General features: G+C 36.4%; 2 protein-coding genes across 2 annotated transcripts; both read left to right on the top strand.

The window, feature by feature from the left end:
• Positions 1-608: 608 nt before the first annotated feature.
• On the top strand, positions 609-12,734 carry LOC113532636 (uncharacterized). Its single transcript, XM_026924093.3, has 3 exons — positions 609-728; positions 3,337-3,412; positions 10,434-12,734. The coding sequence occupies exons 2-3, from the start codon at positions 3,399-3,401 to the stop codon at positions 11,335-11,337; spliced, it is 918 nt and encodes a 305-aa protein (XP_026779894.1). The 5' UTR covers positions 609-728; positions 3,337-3,398; the 3' UTR covers positions 11,338-12,734.
• A 3,541-nt stretch (positions 12,735-16,275) lies between these two features.
• glipr2l (GLI pathogenesis-related 2, like) lies at positions 16,276-20,650 on the top strand. Its single transcript, XM_053228084.1, has 6 exons — positions 16,276-16,421; positions 16,515-16,666; positions 17,379-17,487; positions 17,625-17,728; positions 19,084-19,161; positions 19,695-20,650. The coding sequence occupies exons 2-6, from the start codon at positions 16,654-16,656 to the stop codon at positions 19,853-19,855; spliced, it is 465 nt and encodes a 154-aa protein (XP_053084059.1). The 5' UTR covers positions 16,276-16,421; positions 16,515-16,653; the 3' UTR covers positions 19,856-20,650.
• The last annotated feature ends 872 nt before the right edge of the window (positions 20,651-21,522 follow it).

Genomic DNA, 21,522 nt, shown 5'->3' with positions numbered 1-21,522 from the left:
ATTAAGACCATTGGCCTTATAAGTACACAATAGGTACGCAGTCTCTGACTGTATTAGTCTATGACTGTACCATATACTGCTGTGTAAGGTTTGTCAGGACCCCTCTACCCTCACAATCGTTGACCAGATATTAATGGAGAGGTTGATTATTCTCAGCCCAGCAATAACACTGAAGTGTGAGAGTGTGTGTGTGTGTGTGTGTGTGTGTGTGTGTGACACTGGTACTAGATATATTTATTGTATTAGGTGTATTCTTGTTGTATAAAAAGTGTAATGTTGTTTCAGGCACAATTTGTGTTAAACATTCTTTCATCTTCAACTCTGTCATTTAAAAAAAAAAATATTCTTAACCAAGATGAATAAAAATCAAAGGCAAAGAAGAAAAGGGAAATACAGGATGGCTTAAAGAAATAAATGGGTGAAAATAAAATATTGAAATTAACGTCTCTTTACTTTCAATGGAAAAAAAATTATATATATATATATATATATATATATATATATATATATATATATATATATATATTATTCAGAAGCAAAGCAGTCTTCATTTGGATGGGTTAGAAGATGGAGGATGAGGGTATGTCAGCAGGGTGCACAAGCAAATGAGGAAGCAATAAGTCAGCAGAAGAGGTGGAGCTGTGTCTTTTGAACTGGTTTGAGTTTCATTATTTCCACCGATTGTTTCGTCAGTAAAGCTGGTCTGAAAGCCGGATCTGATTCATTTGGTGAGTATTCATTTTGGTTTAAATTTTGGCATGTTAATTTCTGCTTGAATTTCTGTTTAGGCATGTATGGGCATGCCCAGAGTTTAATTTCTCATTAAGCTGATTCAGAGATTTCTGGTCTCAATTCAAATTCACCAAATTCACCAAATTCAAAGGACCATTTTAGACATTTAAAGACACTACAGTAATGTACACCAGTAAATGAACAGTTCCATGATGACTCAAAAACGGCTTATTTGATCCTTTTGGTACAACGTTTATGAAATTGGAGTGCTTGTTATCTCCATGATTGTTTTGATCCTCATTGTATGCTTGCTACTTTAACTGATAATGTCCTGTTTGTTCTGAATCTGTTCTCATAGTGAATTTATTTAAGCATGTTTTTTTGAGCATACCAAACTGGGACTATTTGCAAGGCATGGGTGCTTAGTTAGGTGTAGCATGTGCTATCCTTAAGGGATGTCTGTCTTTATATATATCCTCCTTTGAGCTTCTGATAATTTGTTAAAGTTTAATGTTTATCTCTAAGTCTCTAACTTTATGTAAAATGTGATTTGTGTACTGCACATGCCTTCTGTCCACTCACTGATAGTACAGATTGACTCAGAACTCCTGAAATCCTGAGTGCATTATATCTCTTATTCTTCATGACACATTATACCTAGAGCTGTCTCTGATCATGTTGTATTTCTTATTCTTTGTGTCATGGTACAGTGTTTCTCTGCAACAGAACACACCAAGGTCAGAGGCGATAACGCTCTACAGCTCAGCCTGCCAAAGGCCTCCTTCCTCCTCCTATCTTCCCCTGCTTTATTTCTCTTTATTTAAGCTAAGCTAATCCATTGTGTTGTCAGACCCATCTTTGAAACACGGTTTCCCTTGAAACACGGACCAGTTAATTAAGGCTGATCTGTGGTCACTGATAAATGTTTCATGCTTGAAGCAGAATAAGCTTCAGGTACAACTATTAGTAAAACCAGTCAGTAGAGTTGAAAAGTTTTTAGAATTGTTTGCAAATTACAAAGTTATGACAATTATTATTAGTTACTACACATATTATATAAAGGCCGTGAGTTCAAATCCCAGCACTACTAAGCTGCCACTGCTGGGCACTTGACCAAGGCCCTTAACCCTCAACTGCTCAGGTGTGTAAATTAGATAAATATAAGTTGCTCTGGCTAAGGGTGTCTGCCAAATGCTAATAAATGTAAATGTTTATAATAATTTTTTTTTATTCTTCATTTACCAATTGACTGTAATAGTATTAATAAATATTACTATTTATTGAATATATTATTATTTATTATTTATTAAATATTGTCATTACTATATATATATATATATATATATATATATATATATATATATATATATAGTAATGACATTATTTAAGAAATTTCGTCCTCAATTACAATTTGTTTAAAACCGTATTTACTGGTACCTTGCTTATTTATGACATCAATAAATCACATTTCAGCAGCAGAATGTCTTCAAATCTTCTCCAAATTCATCACCAACATGTTCTAATATTGTATGAATAGAGAGGCTGAGTACAATTAACTACATATTAAGTAAGTGGCCTAAATAACATCCTTCTACTTCATTTCTTACAGTAATAACAACGGTAACAGGAATTAGCAAATCTTCAGTATTTTCCAAGATCATGTTCATAACCAATCTTTTCTAAAATTCAGTTTGAACAGATTAAGTAATAATCACAGTAAAATACACCAGAAAAAAAGGCAAGTAACATTTTACAATTTTTTCCCCCTTTCAGTAGCAACATAACACAGGAGTTAAAAAAACAAAAAACAAAAAAAAAACATCTACACCAATCTTTAAATATAGATGAACAGAGTAAACTAAGTACAATTTCTGCATAATAAGTAGTAGGCCTGAGTTATGTTATTCCGCTGCTTATCAAGATACTTCATAACAACACTATTTAATGCACATAAAATCCATCAATGCCCAATGACCAAACACCAATAATAATAAATAATAATAGCAATATATATATATATATATATAATATATATATATATATATATATATATATATATATATATATACATATATATATACATATATATATATATATATATATATATATATATATATATATATATATACTGAGCATGGTACCAGTAAATAAGGTTTTAAAGAAAATTGTAATTGAGGATGAAAGTAAAGGCTTTAACCAGTGAAAATATGTCCCAAATCATCAAACATGTCATTAAAAATAGTTTGCGGTCAGTCTCGGCAAAAGGTTAAGATATGCTTCTTTAGAATATGATATAAACTTTTTTTCTAATACAAAAAAAATATTTTGTCTTTTGTAGGATTTTCCCTAAATAGTCAACACCTTAAGGATTTCATGTGTGGGGGATTTTTTTTAAATTCATGGCAAGAAAGCTTAGACACAGTGGAAAATCAAAAACTGTCCAAATATCTGACTCAACCCTAATGTAGGGTTTTACATCAAATACTACTATGAAATAGGTATACACACATATGAGTTGCTCATCTCATTCACACACTGACTGTGTGTGTGTGTGTGTGTGTGTGTGTGTGTGTGTGTGTGTGTGTGTGTGTGTGTAATTTACAGGGGCTGAGAGGAAGCTGGAACATTTGCTGTTTGTACACTGAGGAGAGAAAACAGAGGTGATAATGGCTTACAGCAGGTAACGAAACAAACATTTATAAAATTTATTGAGAATTATAATACATGTAGACTAATTACAGAAGCCTATAGTATAATAATTTAACTCAAACTAAGTTTTTTTCTGCCTAACTTAAAAAGGCTTATTTACCAAGTAGACGCATGTGTTGGGAATGATCTTGATTTTACTGTCCTGGGTTTCTTTATTATTAATGTTAGTTTATTATATTATATTATATTATATTATATTATATTATATTATATTATATTATATTATATTATATTATATTATATTATATTATATTATATTATATTTAGTTCGCTTACAGTATCAGACCAACGAGCGCCTCATGTAGCCTCATGTCAGAAACTGAAAAATAAAGCAATAACAGTTATTTTAATTGTGGTTTCCAAATCCAGGCAGGAGAAACAAAAACAAGCCATTTTCGCTTTTTTTTTATTATCAAAAGTCGCAGATACAACATTTAAAAGCAACTTGTGTTTCTTTTCCTTCTTTGTAAATCAAAAATGAAATTATAGACGAAGTGAAACTGAAAATAAAGCCAAATATTGGAGGGAGAACAACCCAAAACATAACGAAAACGACTCAGGACAACCGCCGCGACTCACTGAGTGAATCAGAGCGAATCAGTTTATACGCTCGACTCGCTGAATTAATCAGAGTGAATCAGTTTATACGCTCAACTCACTGAGTCAATCAGAGTGAATCGGTTTATACGCTCGACTCACTGAGTCAATCAGAGTGAATCAGTTTATACGCTCGACTCGCTGAATTAATCAGAGTGAATCAGTTTATACGCTCGACTCGCTGAATTAATCAGAGTGAATCAGTTTATACGCTCAACTCACTGAGTCAATCAGAGTGAATCAGTTTATACGCTCGACTCACTGAGTCAATCAGAGTGAATCAGTTTATACGCTCGACTCGCTGAATTAATCAGAGTGAATCAGTTTATACGCTCAACTCACTGAGTCAATCAGAGTGAATCGGTTTATACGCTCGACTCACTGAGTCAATCAGAGCGAATCGGTTTATACGCTAGACTCACTGAGTCAATCAGAGCGAATCGGTTTATACGCTAGACTCGCTGATTGAATCGGAGTGAATCAGTTTATACGCTAGACTCGCTGATTGAATCGGAGTGAATCAGTTTATACGCTCGACTCGCTGAGTCAATCAGAGTGAATCAGTTTATATGCTAGACTCGCTGAGTGACTCGGAGTGAATCGGTTTATATGCTCAACTCACTGAGTGAAAAGAGTGAATCAGTTTATATGCTAGACTCGCTGAGTGAATCAGTTTATATGCTCGACTCACTGAGTGAATCAGAGTGAATCGGTTTATATGCTCTACTCGCTGAGTGAATCAGAGTGAATCAGTTTATATGCTCGATTCGCTGAGTGAATCAGTTTATATGCTCGACTCACTGAGTGAATCAGAGTGAATCGGTTTATATGCTCTACTCGCTGAGTGAATCAGAGTGAATCAGTTTATATGCTCGACTCACTGAGTGAATCAGAGTGAATCAGTTTATATGCTCGACTCACTGAGTGAATCAGAGTGAATCATTTTAAATGCTCGACTCATTGAGCAGCGAGGAGCGGAATAGGTTCCACCAAAAACCCAGAAATTACTTTTAGTAACCACAGAGATGCAGAAATTTTAATGAGGTACATTAATGAGTACAGTCGTCGTTGTCGTTTGGAGGAACACTTCCATCTTTTAATAATTATTTCACGAGGCTGAAGTTTGCTTCTTGATCACCAGCTGAAGAAATTCCGTTACATGTGAACAGATCCAGCAGTTCCACCTCGAGCCTGTAGATGGCGCTGTGAAGCACAGCAACCTAGACAAAGCTGTAAATACTGAATAAAAGGGAAAAAGTATCAGATATATTACATAATGTTTACATATTTTACCTTTTTTTAACCATAAACCCCTAACTTTGATATGTAGCACTACATGTTAGTAAGTTTTCAGCTTTGCCTGCAGCTGCCTGACCTTTTAACTATTAAAGCAATTAAAAATTAAAAATGGAAGGAAACAGGTCTGTTATGCTGAGAAAAGTAATGACCTAATTGAAAATATACTGTGATGTTTAAAGTATGTTATTGTATTAGATGTTACTGATGAACAATGAAATTAAAATATATAAGCCATAGCACATACTCCTCTCTAAAAGCTGAATTTATGAATACTCATTAATAAATATATGACTGAGGAATACAGCAATTTTATACTTGTTAAAACATGTTAAAAATACACAGTAGGCCTATCAAAGGAAAAAGAAAATACTGCACTTTTTTATTCATTCAAAATGTTTTTCTTTTATGATAAAAATAATATAATTGTTTTTAAATTTGCATTTGTTTCAAACATACATCTTTTTATTTATTTAATTTTTTAAAAATCAATTTATTGAGTTTTTGAAAACAACAAGCAAAAACGCATACAGTCAGGTCCATAAGTATTTGGACAGTGACACAATTTTCATACATTTGCCTCTGTACACCACCACAATGGATTTGAAATGAAGTAATCAAGATGTGATTGAAGTGTACACTTTCAGCTTTAATTCAAGGTGTTTAACCAAAATATTGCATTAACTGTTTAGGAATTATAGCCATTTTACAGAGTATAAGCAGTTGTATGGCCAGGTGTGGCCTGTTTCCTCATTATTTCATGACAAATTAAGGAGATAAAAAATCTGGAGTTGATTCCAAGTGTTGAATTTGCTTTTGGTAGCTGTTCATGGGAACTCTCAATAAGTGGTCCAAAGAAGTGTTGATGCAAGTGAAAAAACAAAACAGACCTATCAGAGAGACAGCAGAAAGTTTAGGAGTGATCAAATCAACAATTTGGTATATTCTTAAAAAGAAAGAATACAACTGGGTCACTGGTGTTTATTGATGATGCGACTGCTGATAGAAGTAGCAGGATGAATTCTGAAGTGTATAGAGCTATAATTTCTGCTCAGATTCAGTCAAATGCTGCAAAACTGATAGGACAGCACTTCACAATACAGATGGACAGAAGTACTCAGTAATCAGTCCAACATACTATTTCTGTACTGTATGATGCCATAGCTACTTTTTAGCCCATCAAGGAAAATCCAGGGAGGATAAACTTTAACATAATAAAAACATAATAACAAAAAAAGGGACCCAAACTTTGTGGAATCTCTATATGGATTCATTCGTTATACATCTGATTTTCTCCAGTTTCACAGCTCTAAAAATGTCTCGAATCCATAAGGTGTGATTATTTGCCAAAAAATACAAAATCAGATTCCTCAGAAGAAGAGGAGACTGAGGGGGGAACTACTCCAAACAAGGCAACAATGGCATTGGGCTCAATGGACTTTCCTTTTATATCTGTTAGCGATTTGAATATCTCTGACCAGTATGGATACAAAGAGGGGCAGGACCAAATTATGTGTACATGGTTCGCTGGAGCTTGGTGACATCTGACTTTAGTAAAAAAAAATCTGTCTGACTGTAGTAAAAAGAAACCGCTGTATTATTTTACATTGCATGAGACCATGTTTAGCACAAATAGAAGATCTATGGACCTTCTTAATTGCACAATCCCAAAGTACTTCTGGAATGCCTTCATCTAATTCCACCTCGCAGATGGATTTAATAGTATTAAGAGAAGCTAAACATAAAGAATGGACCTGCTCATAAAGACATGAAATTAAACCCTTCATAGAGGGTGCTGGTCTAAGAAACATGTCCAGCGGAGTATCTCCAGGTAAATTACAGTGGGAAATTGCAGAAAAGCTATGTTTTTATGTTGCGAATTTGTAAATATCTAAAAAAAAGTGATGCTGAAGTAGCAAGAATTTATCAGCTAACTGTTGAAAAGATGCAAATATGTTGTCAATATATAAATTGTTAAATGTTCTAATATCCAGGGTGTACCAAATAGTAAATGCACCATCTACCAGTGATGGAGGAAATGTAGGATTTGCAGCTATTGGGGCTGTGAGTGTCTAAATTGCAGCCTAAAGTGAGTGTCTAAATCGATTCCATATTCTCAAAGAAGTTTTGACTGTTACATTTTTTTTGTGTAAACTGGGCGGGGACCTTTTAATTGAGGAACTTGCCAGTGCACTAAGAGATGCCAGTCTAGAGGATATAGCCTCCATGTCAAGCCAAGCAGGGGAAGTTGAATGAGGACTGTAAAGCTACCAGTATTATATAGTCTTAAGATTGGCTGCCCAACATACATCTTATTTGAATCAATTTCAAGCATGTTCTATATAAGTACAGACAATGTCCTATATTAGTCATTCATTTTCATTAAAAGTAGTCAGGAACATTAATAATAAGTTATTTTTCTCCAAACCCACACAAATTAGGAGGACTGAACCTTGCATGATGCAGAAGAAGTGATGCATTTTGAAAAATCAAATACAGATGACAAACTGCTCTGGCACAGCTTAAACAACCTGACATAACAGATTTAGAAGATAACTGAACAAATGCTTTATGGCCATTTTTTGAAAGAAGGTGTTAATTCAATAATATTATCCAATTTGTCAGGTCAACTCAGGCAGCAAACTCCATTTCCCAGAACACACCGTGGCCTACAAACATGGCCACCCCGGCCTACACTTCCCAGAACACACGTACCTTGTCATGTTCACCGTCACCAGATTTCTGATCATACACACCTGTTCCCAATCACACTCACACCCTTTATATACAGACTCTCACCAAAGGAAACATTGTGAAGTGTGTGCTCAGTTTGTTTGTTCACCTGGTGTTACCAAGCCTGTTAGTGCTTGCTATTGCTACTCTGGTTTTGATTCTGACTTTGCTTAGTATATCCTGTTTATTGATCGCCTGACCTAAGCTTATTTTTTTGACCCTGATGATGTCTTTTGTTTTGGATTTGTCTGCCTGCCTTTCATTAAAAGATGCTTAACGGCAATTGCATCCATCTCAACCTTCTTTTATATGACATCTTGCTGCTATATCAAGACAGGTCTCAATTTATTGATTCACCGGTGTGAAATCAACCAGGTTTAAGCATTTTTATAATAAATCTGATTAAAACCGTAGGTGTAGAAATTGATGATGATGATGATGATGATGATTATCCAGGTCCTGAGTTTGATCCTGAGCTTGGATTATTGTTTGTGCAGAGTTTTATATGTTCTCACCATCTCCAGTGGGTTTACTCCAGGTTTCCCGGTTTCCTCCCACTGTCCAAAAACATTCCAGTAGGTAAACTGGCCATATGCTAAATTGCCCCTAGGTGTGAATGTGTGATTTTTTGTGCATTGTGCCCTGCAATGGACTGGTGTCCCATCCAGGGTGTATTTTCCTTTCATGCCCGTTGTTCCCGGGATAGGCTCTGGATCAACCATGATCCTGACCAGGATAAAGCAGTTACTCATGAGGAATGAATGATTGAAAGAATATACGGTCAAGTAAGACTTGACCGTGAAATTGACAGAAAACTGATTGCTAACTGGGCACAAATAAAAGTTTTTTTTTTTATTTGTGTGACATGTCTCTTCAGAATATGCTGTTTAAGTTTTTTCTTGTCATATGCTTAGGATGTGACTGTCTCCAGCTTTTTTGGGGCCTTAAAACAGGATTGAAACTAGTAGCAATAATTATAAAAAGAAAAGTTGTGTAAATTATAAATTGGCTGCCTCTTTGTAGTTCCAGTTATGGTTTTTATATCATCATGAACTGTCTCAAATCAAATACTTCTTGTTGATAGTATATGTTTTTTTTCTAAAAGGCAAAACCAATATCATAATGTTACTGATAACACCAAAACATACTTTAAATTTTTAGCCTTTTCTCCTGAGCTTTTTCCATTATTTTCTTCTCCAAAAACTTATGCTGCTTTTGACTTACCTCGGAAGTGGGTAGTCAGAGCTCGGAATGACCTCATTTCCAACCTCCGTGCGTTTGAGCTACAATGTGGGAAAAACATGGATGACTCCAATGGATGATTCCCAAGTAGGAATTTTGAGTTGAGGGCATTTTCTTAGTTTCTTCCTGGACAGAGGTTGGGAAATTACGAGCTATGACTACAGCATTATTTTGCAGATGTAGACATTTCAACCCACTACTGAACTGAATAATATATCTAAATTGTACATCACTATAAATATGCCTTTTGAAAATGCTTCACCATAGGTATTGTGATATAGTAATATGTAGTATGTAGGACAGATTCAGCACATAGGCATGCATACCTGATCACTCAAATTCCAGAACTATTTTTTAATCTTTATTAACAACAAATGGTTATATGCCAACATTTTTCAGGGGACCCCAGGTGGTTGCAGGACCCTAAGCGGCCCTTTAATAGTTTATTAGTTAGAGCTGGTATTCTAATGATTTGCATTACCTTATCAAACTGTTCTATCATACTGCACATTTATAGTTCTCTGTTAAAACTATACTGAAAGTATTTTGTGCTATTTTGTGTATGTTATTAATATGAACTCATTGGAACATGTCTTCAGCAGAAAAGTAGGTAAATAGGTAGCATTTTTTCATAGTGCTAAATTGTTTTATCCGAAAATAGTCTCCAGCATTAAAATATATGAAGAACCGCAGATTTATGGGCATGCAAAAGTGAATTGCACATGTTCAGAATCTCTTGGTAGGGTGTCTCGATAAGACAATTTGTCAGAACACTGGCTCTGCTTTAGTGATTCACGAAACTGATTCGAGATTAATAGTCAGCATTGGTGTTGAACCACCAGAACTTTGACAACAATAATGTTGTATGATAGTAACAATATTTAATTAATGGAAGTAACACCAAAAAAAGTAACAACCACTGTGGTACATACCTTGACGTACTACAATACAATAATCTCTCAAAAGTTTTGAAGCATTTTGAATCATAGATTTGAGTATACTCAAATCTATTGTTTCATACGTTTACCCCATTTCAGTGAATTCACCTTCTCAGTTAGTACAGGCTATGTAAAACATGTACAGATAAAATACCTGACAAATTAAAACCAATATTTTCTTTTTAGATACTGGATTCAAGACACAAATTTCAGAGGCTGTGACTACACGTATTATGAAGGGGAACATGTGAATTTAACTGAGCTAGAAGAGGACCACCCTGACCATGGCTACCTGGGGAGGAACAGCACTCCCTTTTATCCTGAATGTGTCTTCGATGTAGCCAACGTTTGCCATGTAACCGAGAAGAGTGGCCTTCATGGAATCTTCAGAGATCACGGATTCCGAGGGAATGATAGCTTCCTGTGGTGGAGCCTTTCAGTGACTGATGAAGATATCGTCAATGCTGAGAACAAGTTCCTCACCTCTCAAAATTTTTCATGGCAAAACCCGAATCAGAAGCCTTTCCTGAAAAAATTCACCACTTCACCCGCATTCCAGAGCGAATCCCGTTATGGCAACTTCCGCTTCACTTTTAAGCTAAAAGAGCTCCTGAAGATATACAGCAAGGAGTATTGCGAAAGAACTGCTCCGATTCTGCGCGTGTTAGACACCAAGCTCTACAAGCAAGAGATTCTCTATTCAATTTTGGTGCATCCACGATACATGACACACTATAGGAAATACCCCCGCCTACCCATTGATGATAATTCTTTGTGTGGGTATAGTCAAGGGTCAGTGTCCTGGCGCTGCCAGTCTCCTTCAAATAACTATAAATACCGCCTGAAGGTGGATGATGAGGAAGGTGAAGTGTCTGCCAGACCGCTGAGAAGGACAGAATATTTTGTATGGGATAAAGTAGCCGTGGCCTTCCACATGAAGCGAGATTGGATACTGCCTGTAGGTCATGCACAGCTATTTGACAACTTGAGTGTATGTAAGACAGCTTCAAAAAATCTGTTAAAGGAACCAAAAATGTCTGTCCATGAGGCTAAGAAAGAAGTAGAGAATTTGAGAAAGATGTATCTTTGATCAGAGGTGGTTGGTCTTGCTTCTGTAGTTTCACAAAAGTTTTGTAATTCTAACAAATTCACCCAGACCACATATTTAAAATTAGAAAGTATGTCTGAATGAAACTAATATGCCACTAATATGGTCAGAAGGTGCTGAGTAATTTTCTATAACCGCAACTCTAACAGTAGTGCAGGCTGCAATTCAATTGACATGTTTATATTAATATGTTTTTTTTAAAACATAGAATTGTTGATATGGTGAAGCTTTCTGCAAGAAGTTCATTGAACATTCATGGAAGGAGTCTTCAGTGTCAGCACTGTTATAATGTTATAATGTTTGCTAAGTTGTCTTACCACAGACAACTCCTAATAACAATCTGATCTCCTAATAATGTCCACTAGATGGTTGTGAAATGCCATGAAGCCTGTTGTTGAAGCTTTGCCTTTCATTATATTGAATATGTAAAACCTTCATAAATGCTTTCATATATATTCCTATACAGTTCAGTGTTTTTAATAACATGGAAGTTTCTGCATCTCTAAAAGTACATTTGTTCTGGTCTGTTGCTCTGTTTGTTTTTTACCCATTGACCCAAAAATGCAATAAAAGTAATGAAGGGAATCTCTTATTTTCATCTCCAAATTCTGAAAATTTAGATTACAGTGTGATCTATACACTTAAATTGATAATGTGGTGCACACATGCATATTGGGTGGACAGTAGTATACATGGTGGTCAGGGGTGGAAAATACTTCAGAAAATGTACTTTATTACTATTCTTAAGTATTATTTTGGCATACTTATAGTACTTAATACACTTCATCAGTGTAGAAAAATTGATCAAGAATCATGCCAATTTGTCATCTGCAGTGATATACATTGTAGTTAGCTATCCATGTGAACACCATGTACACAGATCCCAATATTCTAAAATAAACATTTTAGATTCTAACTTGTCCATTAAAATTGTAAAGTACTGTTATTACTTTGTAAATTCGTAGCCAAGGCAAGTTTATAGCAAATTTAGAAAAGAGTCTTTTTCTTTTCTTGTTTTTGATTTCAATATGTATATGGATTGAATGGAAGACAGATGGGTTTTCCCCCAAAAACTCCTCTGTAAAATGAAACATTTTGAGCTATTAAAATAATGAGCCACAGCTAATCAGATTGTAATTAATTTGCTGAGCAGAGCGACAATGTTGTTAGTATTTTAGAAATGAATGAACAGGTAATGAAATTACAGGAACGTAACTCAGCCACTGTTTGCCAGCTGGTAAGTTGTGGATGAACCAAAAATTTAAAGTCAGTGTGAAGAAGCACAGATCAGGAGTGCATGTCCAATCTAATGAAAAAAAAAAAAAACATGGAAGTTGGCAAAACAATGATCAATATGTCAGGACTGGTTATTAAAAAAAAAAACATTAGAGCCAAATGTTGTAAATGTAAAACAATGGAGAGGATTCCAACACCTTCCCTGTAACCTGATTGCCCCAGTATGGTCTTCTTCAGTGTATTCTTTGATGCCTTCCATCACATTTCATGACTGCAAGGATGGATATAGTTCAGATACAGATGGCAATCAGGTGAAAGAAACTGGAGTCCCGTGTCCTAAATGCTAGCACAGACCAAGAGGTGCAGAGTAGGATTGCCGAAGCCAGTGACGCCTTCAGCAGTCTCCACCTGAACAACAGTGGTTCTCACCACCCTGACCTAGACCTTTTACAAGCAGCTCATCTACTTACACGAGAGAATTCTGCATATTCAGTCACAGGACATGATCCTTTACACGGAAGTCCTGAGGTGTGCCGGTATCCATCCACACCCTCCTGCAGAACTCCCAGGCACCTGCTGAAACAACTGCTGCATGGTTAACTACACCAGGGCAAGACCACAGTGGAATGCAGCAGGCCTGAAAGGCATGAACGCCACCCTCAAAGACTTCAGCGTTGATACTACCACAAACTGGGGCAGCAAGGTCACCAAAGGAGCCCATGCAAAGAAGTCAGATGTATCACGGCAACAGAGCAGAAGTGAGCCATGCGCAAGGCCTGACCGTCAGCTTCCACTGACATACTACCATCCCACATGTGCTCTACATCAGGAAGAGCCTTCCAAGCCCAGATTGGCCTTTTCAGCCACCTTTGAATAGGTCAAGGTCATCTTCGACAAAAAAATATTTTTCACCTTCAAATGGTAGACATATTGTGAAAATCAAATAGTAAAAAATAACTAAGTCAGTTTGTAACACTACACAATGTGGAAATGTTCCATGGGGTGACCTGCTTTTGCAAAGCACTGTAATATCTAAAGCTTATGGCTCAAACCAATGAGGACCAGGTCTTGTTAAACTTGTCCATGTTATCATAATTGAAAATTCAAAAAATCTGCCAAAAAGCAAAATGTGAGAGCAGACAGCAAAATGTGAGAGCAGACAGCTAGGTGAATTCTTGATCAGAATTCCAGTGTGGACAATACTATATACAAAGGCAGCCCTTTAGTCAGATATTAATGTTTTGATTTTTAGGCTATTTCCTGTTTGTTACATTTAATATTTACATTTAATATTTTTGACAAGAATCTAATCCCATAATAGTCTTCCTAATTCAGCAGGGAGAATAAAGACATTTTAGCTGACCTTTCCTTACAATCTCCTAAACAATTTCCCATTGAGTGTTTGCGTGTGTCCACTACTCAGACGAAAATGTGTCTGTGTGTACATGCTACTTACAGATAAAGAGAAAGGGATAGAGTGTGTCCACACAAATGTACACTCTCAAGACATCCTGAATAATGACATAAGCTCCCACCGTCCCCATTTGTAGCTCACAGTATGCGTTTATACTAGGGCTGTAATGCAATGCCACTCACTCTATCTACTTAAACTCAGATTTAAACCAGAAGAGTTTTGGTAAAAAATGGCACAGGCTCACTGAAACTGAGCAGTTGACGATCAGAAAAAGAACACCGTTCAGTTTCAGAGAGCCTGTGCCCACTGTAGCCTCAGATTCTTTTTCTTGGCTATCAGAAGTGGAATCCAATGTGGTCTGCTGTTGTAGCGTATTCCCTCAAGGTTTGACATGTTTGACATGAGATTATTTTCTGCTCAACATGGTAGTAAAGAGTGCTTATTTCAGTTACTGTGGCTTTCTTGTCAGCTTGAACAAATTGTTTGACCTCTCTCATCAACAACTCGTTACCAGCAGCAGAACTGCCACTTACTGGATAGTGTTTTATGCATTATTCTATGTAAACTCTAGAGACTGTAGTGCATGAAAATCCCAGGAGATTACATTTTCTGAAACACACAAACCAGCCCATCTGGTACCAACAACCATGCCATGATCAAAGTCACTTAAGATCATATATCATTTTTCACCATTCTGATGTTTGATATAAACATTAACGGAAGCTCTTGGCCTGTATCTGAACATTTTTATGTAGATCTCTGTTGCCACATGATTGACTGATTGGATAATTGCATGTATGGTGAGTGTACTTTTTTAAACACATTTTAAATAAGAATACTCATTAATGGTAAGCCAGCATTAATCAGTTTCAGTATAGAAATCAGACTATTTATTAACTAATACTACAATTAACTAATTGGGTAGTGGAATATATTAATGAGTTAAACAGTGTGATCCTGGGCTTTTGCTCCTTGGGCCATCTCTCCTTATACCCTTTCTCATCAGTGTGCTCTGGAATAACAACAATGAACAAATATTATACAACCCTGACTAGAAAAAGTAGTTACTGAAGAATGAATGAATGAAAGAAAGAAAGAAAGAAAGAAAGAAAGAATGAATGAATGAATGAATCTTTTTCAGGTGTTTGGCCACCAGCTTCAGAGCGCTCTGACATAGATTCTACAAGTCTCTGCAACTGTACTAGAGGGCTGAACACCATTATTCCAAAAGATATGTTTTGATAATGGTAATAGTCTAACGCATTGCTTCAAAATTTCCAAAATGTGTTCAATCTAGTGACTGCTAATGCTCCCATCATCCCCACAGCCAAGAAGCTATAATAAAAGCAATGCATGGAGTGTTTCCTAGAGCAAATGTGTTTGTAATGATAACAGTGTGTAAGTAATGATAAGCTGACATGTTCACACCCATTTGCAAGTGATCAACGGTTTATGGCCTTTTGACGTCTGACATTTTTCATCTGTTATCTAGACCATCATTGTGCTTGAGATGGAATAGTTTGGGTCTCCTACTGTAGCCAAATAATATCCACTGAAACAGACTGCATCTTCATCAGTGAAGTTTCTCTCAAGATAAATTGCCTTGTTAGAGCAGCCAAATAAAGCTTAGCTTTTCAGAGTTGAGTATTTTCTGCTGTACTAAGCAGTGTACTTCATTGTAAATAAAATAAGACATGCTAAATAAGGAGGGTGGAAGCCATATTGTTAAATTAAACTAAATTTGCATTGATGAATGTGATAATTACTCCTAGCACTATTCTTGCAGCATTATACTGGCAATATATTAGATGTATTATATCTTTATTTGAATGCTTGTCATTTTCTCATTAATACATGCATAGGATAGTATCATATGAGTCTTTTTTAATTTAATTTTATTTTTTAATTGTTTCTTGCTTCTCTGTTACATAATATTCCAATTGACAACTAAGAATATAAGTGATCTGTTTCTTCAGTCTGCATTGTTTTTTTATCCCCTGATATTTTTCAGGCTCGGAAAGTGCTTGTGTTTAAACAACAGTGTGTGTAAGCATAAAAAAGCAGGGAAAAAATGAAAATCTTGCAAACATTCTCATAAACTGACAGCATGTTGGTAATCTGTAAATTCTGACCCTAGTTTGATCACACACACCCATTACACTTGAGCACTTAACTTTTCTTTTGTGTGTCTACAGCTGTGCTCTGGATCACTGTTTCCATGTGAAAGCAGGCGTGCCAGCCCCATATAAGGTCACATGGCTCACACTGATGATGTAATCAAAGAAGAGGTTTCCTTCTCTCTTCTCTCTTCACATGCACAGAAAGAGAAGGAACGAGAGAGAGAGAGAGAGAGAGAGAGAGAGAGAGAAACAAGAGGGAATGTGCCAAAAAGAGAAAGAAGAGAAAGAAGAGAAAGGTTGTGCACTTTCACAGTCTGGATTTTAAAATGTCTGCCGTATTGTGTGTGTATTTATGGTAAAAAGAGATATAGCAAGTGAATGAATTGCAGGGCAACAGGACTTGAAGACAGTCTGAGAAGAGAGAGAGAGAGGGAGGGAGAGAGAGAGAGGGAGAGAGAGAAAGAGTGAGGGTGGAAGCTGCCAAGAGCAGTGAAAAAGCACAAGGCCAGGAAAGGAATTCTCTTCATCATGGGCAAATCAGGTAAGAGAACTGGATTTCTGCTGAAAACTGGTTCATTTCAGATGCCTATGTCATTGTTTTCTTATCTTTAATGACAGTAATTCACTGGCTTGCTTTGTGTGTTTGTGTGTGTGTGTGTGTGTGTGTGTGTGTGTGAGAGAGAGAGAGAGAGAGAGAGAGAGAGAGAGAGAGAGACTATAGTCACTACATTGTTCAGCATCTAGTATGATGCAGTTGGTTTTTATAAATAGGCCCCTTCAACAGCCACAATTGTTATTATAAGGATGCATTGTTTAGTTTTTTGGTGCTAACCTCAAGTCCAGACTTTAAAGCTCCTTCATGTTTGGATCTTGCTAATTACCCAATCTGGCAAAATTTCATGCCTTGATATAATGTGGTCTATTACCCTCAAGCTGGTAAGGATCAGGTTGTGTGTTTGGCATAAAAAAAGACATCATTTGTAAGGTATATAAGAAGTTTTTTCTTCTAGTGTGTGTAAAGTGGGTGCGTGCCTTTACAGTGCATGTATTGTCAAAATGCTCTCTTCTCTTTTTTTTTACAAATCTATTGTGGGATGTGAATCGTACACTGAGCGTCTTTTGTACGAAATGGATGATCAGTGTTCTGTAATACAAAAGTGCCCTTAATAAAACAAGTGTTAAGTGCCATCTTATACACTGAAGCAGTACCATTTACTGTTGCTATATGCTGTGGCTATATATCTCTCTCGTAGCCTCAAGGATATTCTGTGAGGAGGTGCTGAAGTCTCATAATGAGTACAGAAAGAAGCATCAAGCACCGCCATTGAAGCTCAGCAACAAACTTTGCAGAGAGGCGGCGAGGTAAGGTTGGTTACACAAGTTTACGCAGTGTAAGAAAGTGAGTAGTAGGTTAAATTCATGTCTGCTGCTATGATCATGTCCTAATCTGTTTTTGCTCCATATCAGTTTGCTCTACACCACCCACTGTGTTCTTTTAGATATTCAGAGAGTTTGGCTAGCACCAGGATTTTAAAGCATAGTGTTGAATCGAGTAGAGGAAACTGTGGAGAAAATCTAGCCTGGGCGTCTTATGATCAAACAGGTAAGAATACAGGTTTGGTTGTAAAAACAAAAATGAGGTCTTGCTGCTCCTTCTCTTCCCTCCTGTCTGCTCCTCTCTTTGCAACAGCTGGGACTGATTTTGTAGTGACAGTCTCCATGTTAGCCTTGTTAAGATGCTGACTAAGTGGAATGGAATGTCTGACCAGTCCAGGGTGATTCATAAAGTGTGACCAACATACATTATAAAGTTTATAAAGAGTTCAAACAGAAAAAAGGACACTGTGTGCCCGAGTATATGATTCCTAACCGATCAGCACCGATTATTGACTATTATTCACTGAATGAAGTCTTGGACATGTTTTGATTCATTTTTGTGATGTGGAAAAGTAAAAAAAAAATTGAATTTGGTATATTTATCTTCTTTGTATTGCAAATGAAATTTGCACAGCGCTACACAGTTACATCTTTTGAATTATTTGGTACGTCATTTTTTTTGGTACTATCCATTTACTTAATTGATAATACTCTTGACTGTGCAACAAGGATTTTGTTGATGCTGTAATGCTATTGTAAAACATCATTGTATGCCCTAAGTCATGCAACTTTTGTCACTTTTTGCACAGCCTTTTAAAATTCAATTCACCAATTCTGCATTCAGTCATTTGCACGCAGGGTTTTATTGAGTTACTGAAACAGATAATACATGGTGACCTATTGCCAGTTGATGAATCTGAGGCCCTGTAATTTTCAAACGTATACAGATATGCTTGAAAACATAGCTTTTAATCACATGAGCACTCAGCCCAGTATGTGGCAGTAGTAATAATTAGTCAGTAGTCATAATTTTTTTATGTCAAACACCTAAAGAATAATGCTAAGAGCATGTGTATTGAGTGGTAGAGTAGGGGAATTACAGAAAAAAAAACAAGTTCTGAAATGGAAAAAAACAAAGTTGTGGCCTGATGATGAGGTAGAATTAAAGGGTACACTTGAATACAAAATGTTCGTCTGGATCCTATTCAAAATCTCTTTTTGCAGTGTGGTTTATAGCTCCGAAGTGGTAGATTCAGGAGCAGTACAGTGCCTATCGTATTCTGGTGCCTCTGTATAAGAGTGTAAGAATAAAACAAAGTGAAATTCAATTGCAAACACCTAATCAAATAAGAAATTACAGACCCCAAAGTAACAACTTGGTCAGCAGCCATGATAAATGGAGTCCTAGCACCTTCAGAACACATGCAAAAAATATATGTATACATGTGGATGAGGCCTGAATTTCAGTTGAAGTCAAGGAGAATGCCATATGCTTGCTTGTACATATTTTCAATTATGAAATCAGTCATTATATTTGCCACAAGTCCTTTTTAATAATTTTGCTGTGTGAATGTGTGTTAGGAAAGGATGTGTCCGATCGCTGGTATAATGAGGTGAACCAGTACAACTTTAACCAGCCTGGATTCTCCTCTGGAACCGGTAAGCATGTTCCTAGTTAAACGTGATTCAGCTCACATCTTGGCTTTATAACGAAAATTATACTACTAGAGTAAGCTGATCATTTCACTGAAAAATGGCAGCAACTTATTTAACAAGGTTCACTGAATTAGTATGAGACTTTCCAAAAAGCCCCCACTGCTAGGATGTTCAGTGAACAAAACGGTCGATGAATAATATCTCCCAGCATACCTCACGCATTAAAAGCAGTTGGATTGTGTCATCTCTGCTTCGAAACTACCAGCAGTTGTTGACTTTATTATCATATCACCAAGGAGACAAAAAAGGGGAAGGAAAAGGAAGCTGAGCAATAGAACATTTTAGATGTGAAAAATGCTATCTATTTCTTTCCACTTCCTTTCTTGACACATAAATATTTAGCTCTGTATTCACATAGCAATTGTGATGTTTATACGCTTACACTTACAAAATCAGTCAGACATTCTGATGCTTGCTCAAGCATGCACAGTGGACACTCCCACTTCTAAGTAAAATATGTGTCATCTCTTATTCAGGTCACTTCACTGCGATGGTGTGGAAGAGCTCAAAGAAGCTGGGTGTTGGTAAAGCTGTTGCATCCGATGGCTCCACATTTGTGGTGGCTCGCTATTTTCCTGCTGGTAATATCACTAATCAGGGCCACTTCCAAGCTAATGTCCTGCCTCCAAAGAGCTGATCCTGGAATGGTTGTGGAGCTAGAGGTCAGAGGTCATGGGCTCTTAGGGCGAATTGGACAAAGGTCTGAAAGCCCTATAGGGCTAAGCCTTATCAAACACACTGACACCTTACAGTTTGGTTGGCCTTAAAATGTTACAATTTTTTTTTTAATACTAAGCTTAGTCTATGTTCAGAGATAAACCTGAAAGTTGGAATATCTTCAGAGCATTGTAAGATCATTGAGCTCATATAAGTGCCTAGGTATGTAACTAGACATGTAAGTTCAGACATGTAAACCCCAGTGCTCACACACACTGGCTCTTGTATTATTGCTAAAGGGAAAAGTCTAAATGTCCTCATAAGAGTGGCACAGTATCACAGCCTAACACCGACTAAGAACCTGGGATGTTTTAAAATGTTGTCTGCTTTACTTTAAAGAAAAAGCCAGTGATTTGTCTATATTGTTTCACAGTTGTGGTTTGGATGACCTACAGAAGTAAGCATTTAAACTGTTTAAAACTTGTCTGTGTGAGCTTGCCTCTCAACTTTACATTTCATTAATAACACAACAGTAGTGGTTTGTTATATATCTAGTGTTATTTTGAAGCAGAGTTTTTAATAGCCAGGACTATTCTCTGACTAGTGTAACCTCACAGTTAACTTCTACAATTCACCTTTTGATGGAGCTCTTCACTCATCGTCTGAGATGAATCTCCCAGCCTGTCTACTTCACACCAAAATACTTTGATCTGTACCCAATATAACCTCTTGGACCTCTGGTGTAGTATTATGAATAAACCATATCTTTTATAAAGTGATGTGTTGCTGATCTTTACTCCTTGTGAAACTCTGCAAAAATGAATTCTGAATTTCCATTGTCTGTTCATCATAGGCACTTCTCATATGCCCAAAAATATCATTAGTTATTAGTTATCGTCAAAACATAAAATGCATTACTTTATTATATTTGCAGAAAATAGCAAATTTATTCATAAAGTGAAATTCATTTGCATGATATTTTAAAACCACAGTCAGTAACTAGCATCTTAATTACACTGGGTACCCTGGTTTCCTCCCACCTCTGAAAAAAACGGTCCGAAGGTGCATTGGCTATGCTAAATTGCCACTAAGTGTGTATATGAGTGTGAATGTGCATGGGCATGGTGCCCTGCAACAGACTGGTCCCCTCTAGGGTATATTCCCACCTCACACACATTGTTCCTGGAATAGATCATGACCCTGAACAGGATAGAGCAGTTATTGAAGATCGATGAATGAATGAATAGACAGCATAGTATTACACATTGCACATGTCAAACATTTGTTGGTTTCCCAGCATCACTGAACCATCAAAATTGAGCCATCACAAAATGAATTTATTTAATTATTTACCTTTTTAATGTAAGGGTTCTCATTCTGTGAACATGCTGCTGATTTATATCACATATTAGTTAATATTAAACACAAAAAATTTCCAAGTAAACAGCACTTGGAGATGATCTGCTTCACTGACCAAAGTTTCTTTTGTTCATGTGTTTCTCTGTGGCACTATACAAAAAGAATGTCCTATTTTTAGGACTCCTTTGTTGGGAAATCCTATGGGTAACTATGTCTGGGTCTGTATTTAAATAACTAGTGACATGTGCACACTTACAGTTACAAACAACTGGCATTTATATGGCATAT

Source organism: Pangasianodon hypophthalmus, chromosome 22, assembly GCF_027358585.1.
Source record: "Pangasianodon hypophthalmus isolate fPanHyp1 chromosome 22, fPanHyp1.pri, whole genome shotgun sequence".
Classification (NCBI taxonomy): Eukaryota; Metazoa; Chordata; class Actinopteri; order Siluriformes; family Pangasiidae; genus Pangasianodon; species Pangasianodon hypophthalmus.
The sequence above is the reverse complement of the archived record's forward strand: the minus strand, read 5'-3'. Positions and strand labels throughout refer to the sequence as shown.

Bases quoted from the DNA above. Each gene is read 5' to 3' on its own strand.
- glipr2l (XM_053228084.1), top strand. The intron at 17,729-19,083 runs GTAAGAATACAG...AATGTGTGTTAG, and splicing joins GGCGTCTTATGATCAAACAG to GAAAGGATGTGTCCGATCGC. The intron at 19,162-19,694 runs GTAAGCATGTTC...TCTCTTATTCAG, and splicing joins TGGATTCTCCTCTGGAACCG to GTCACTTCACTGCGATGGTG.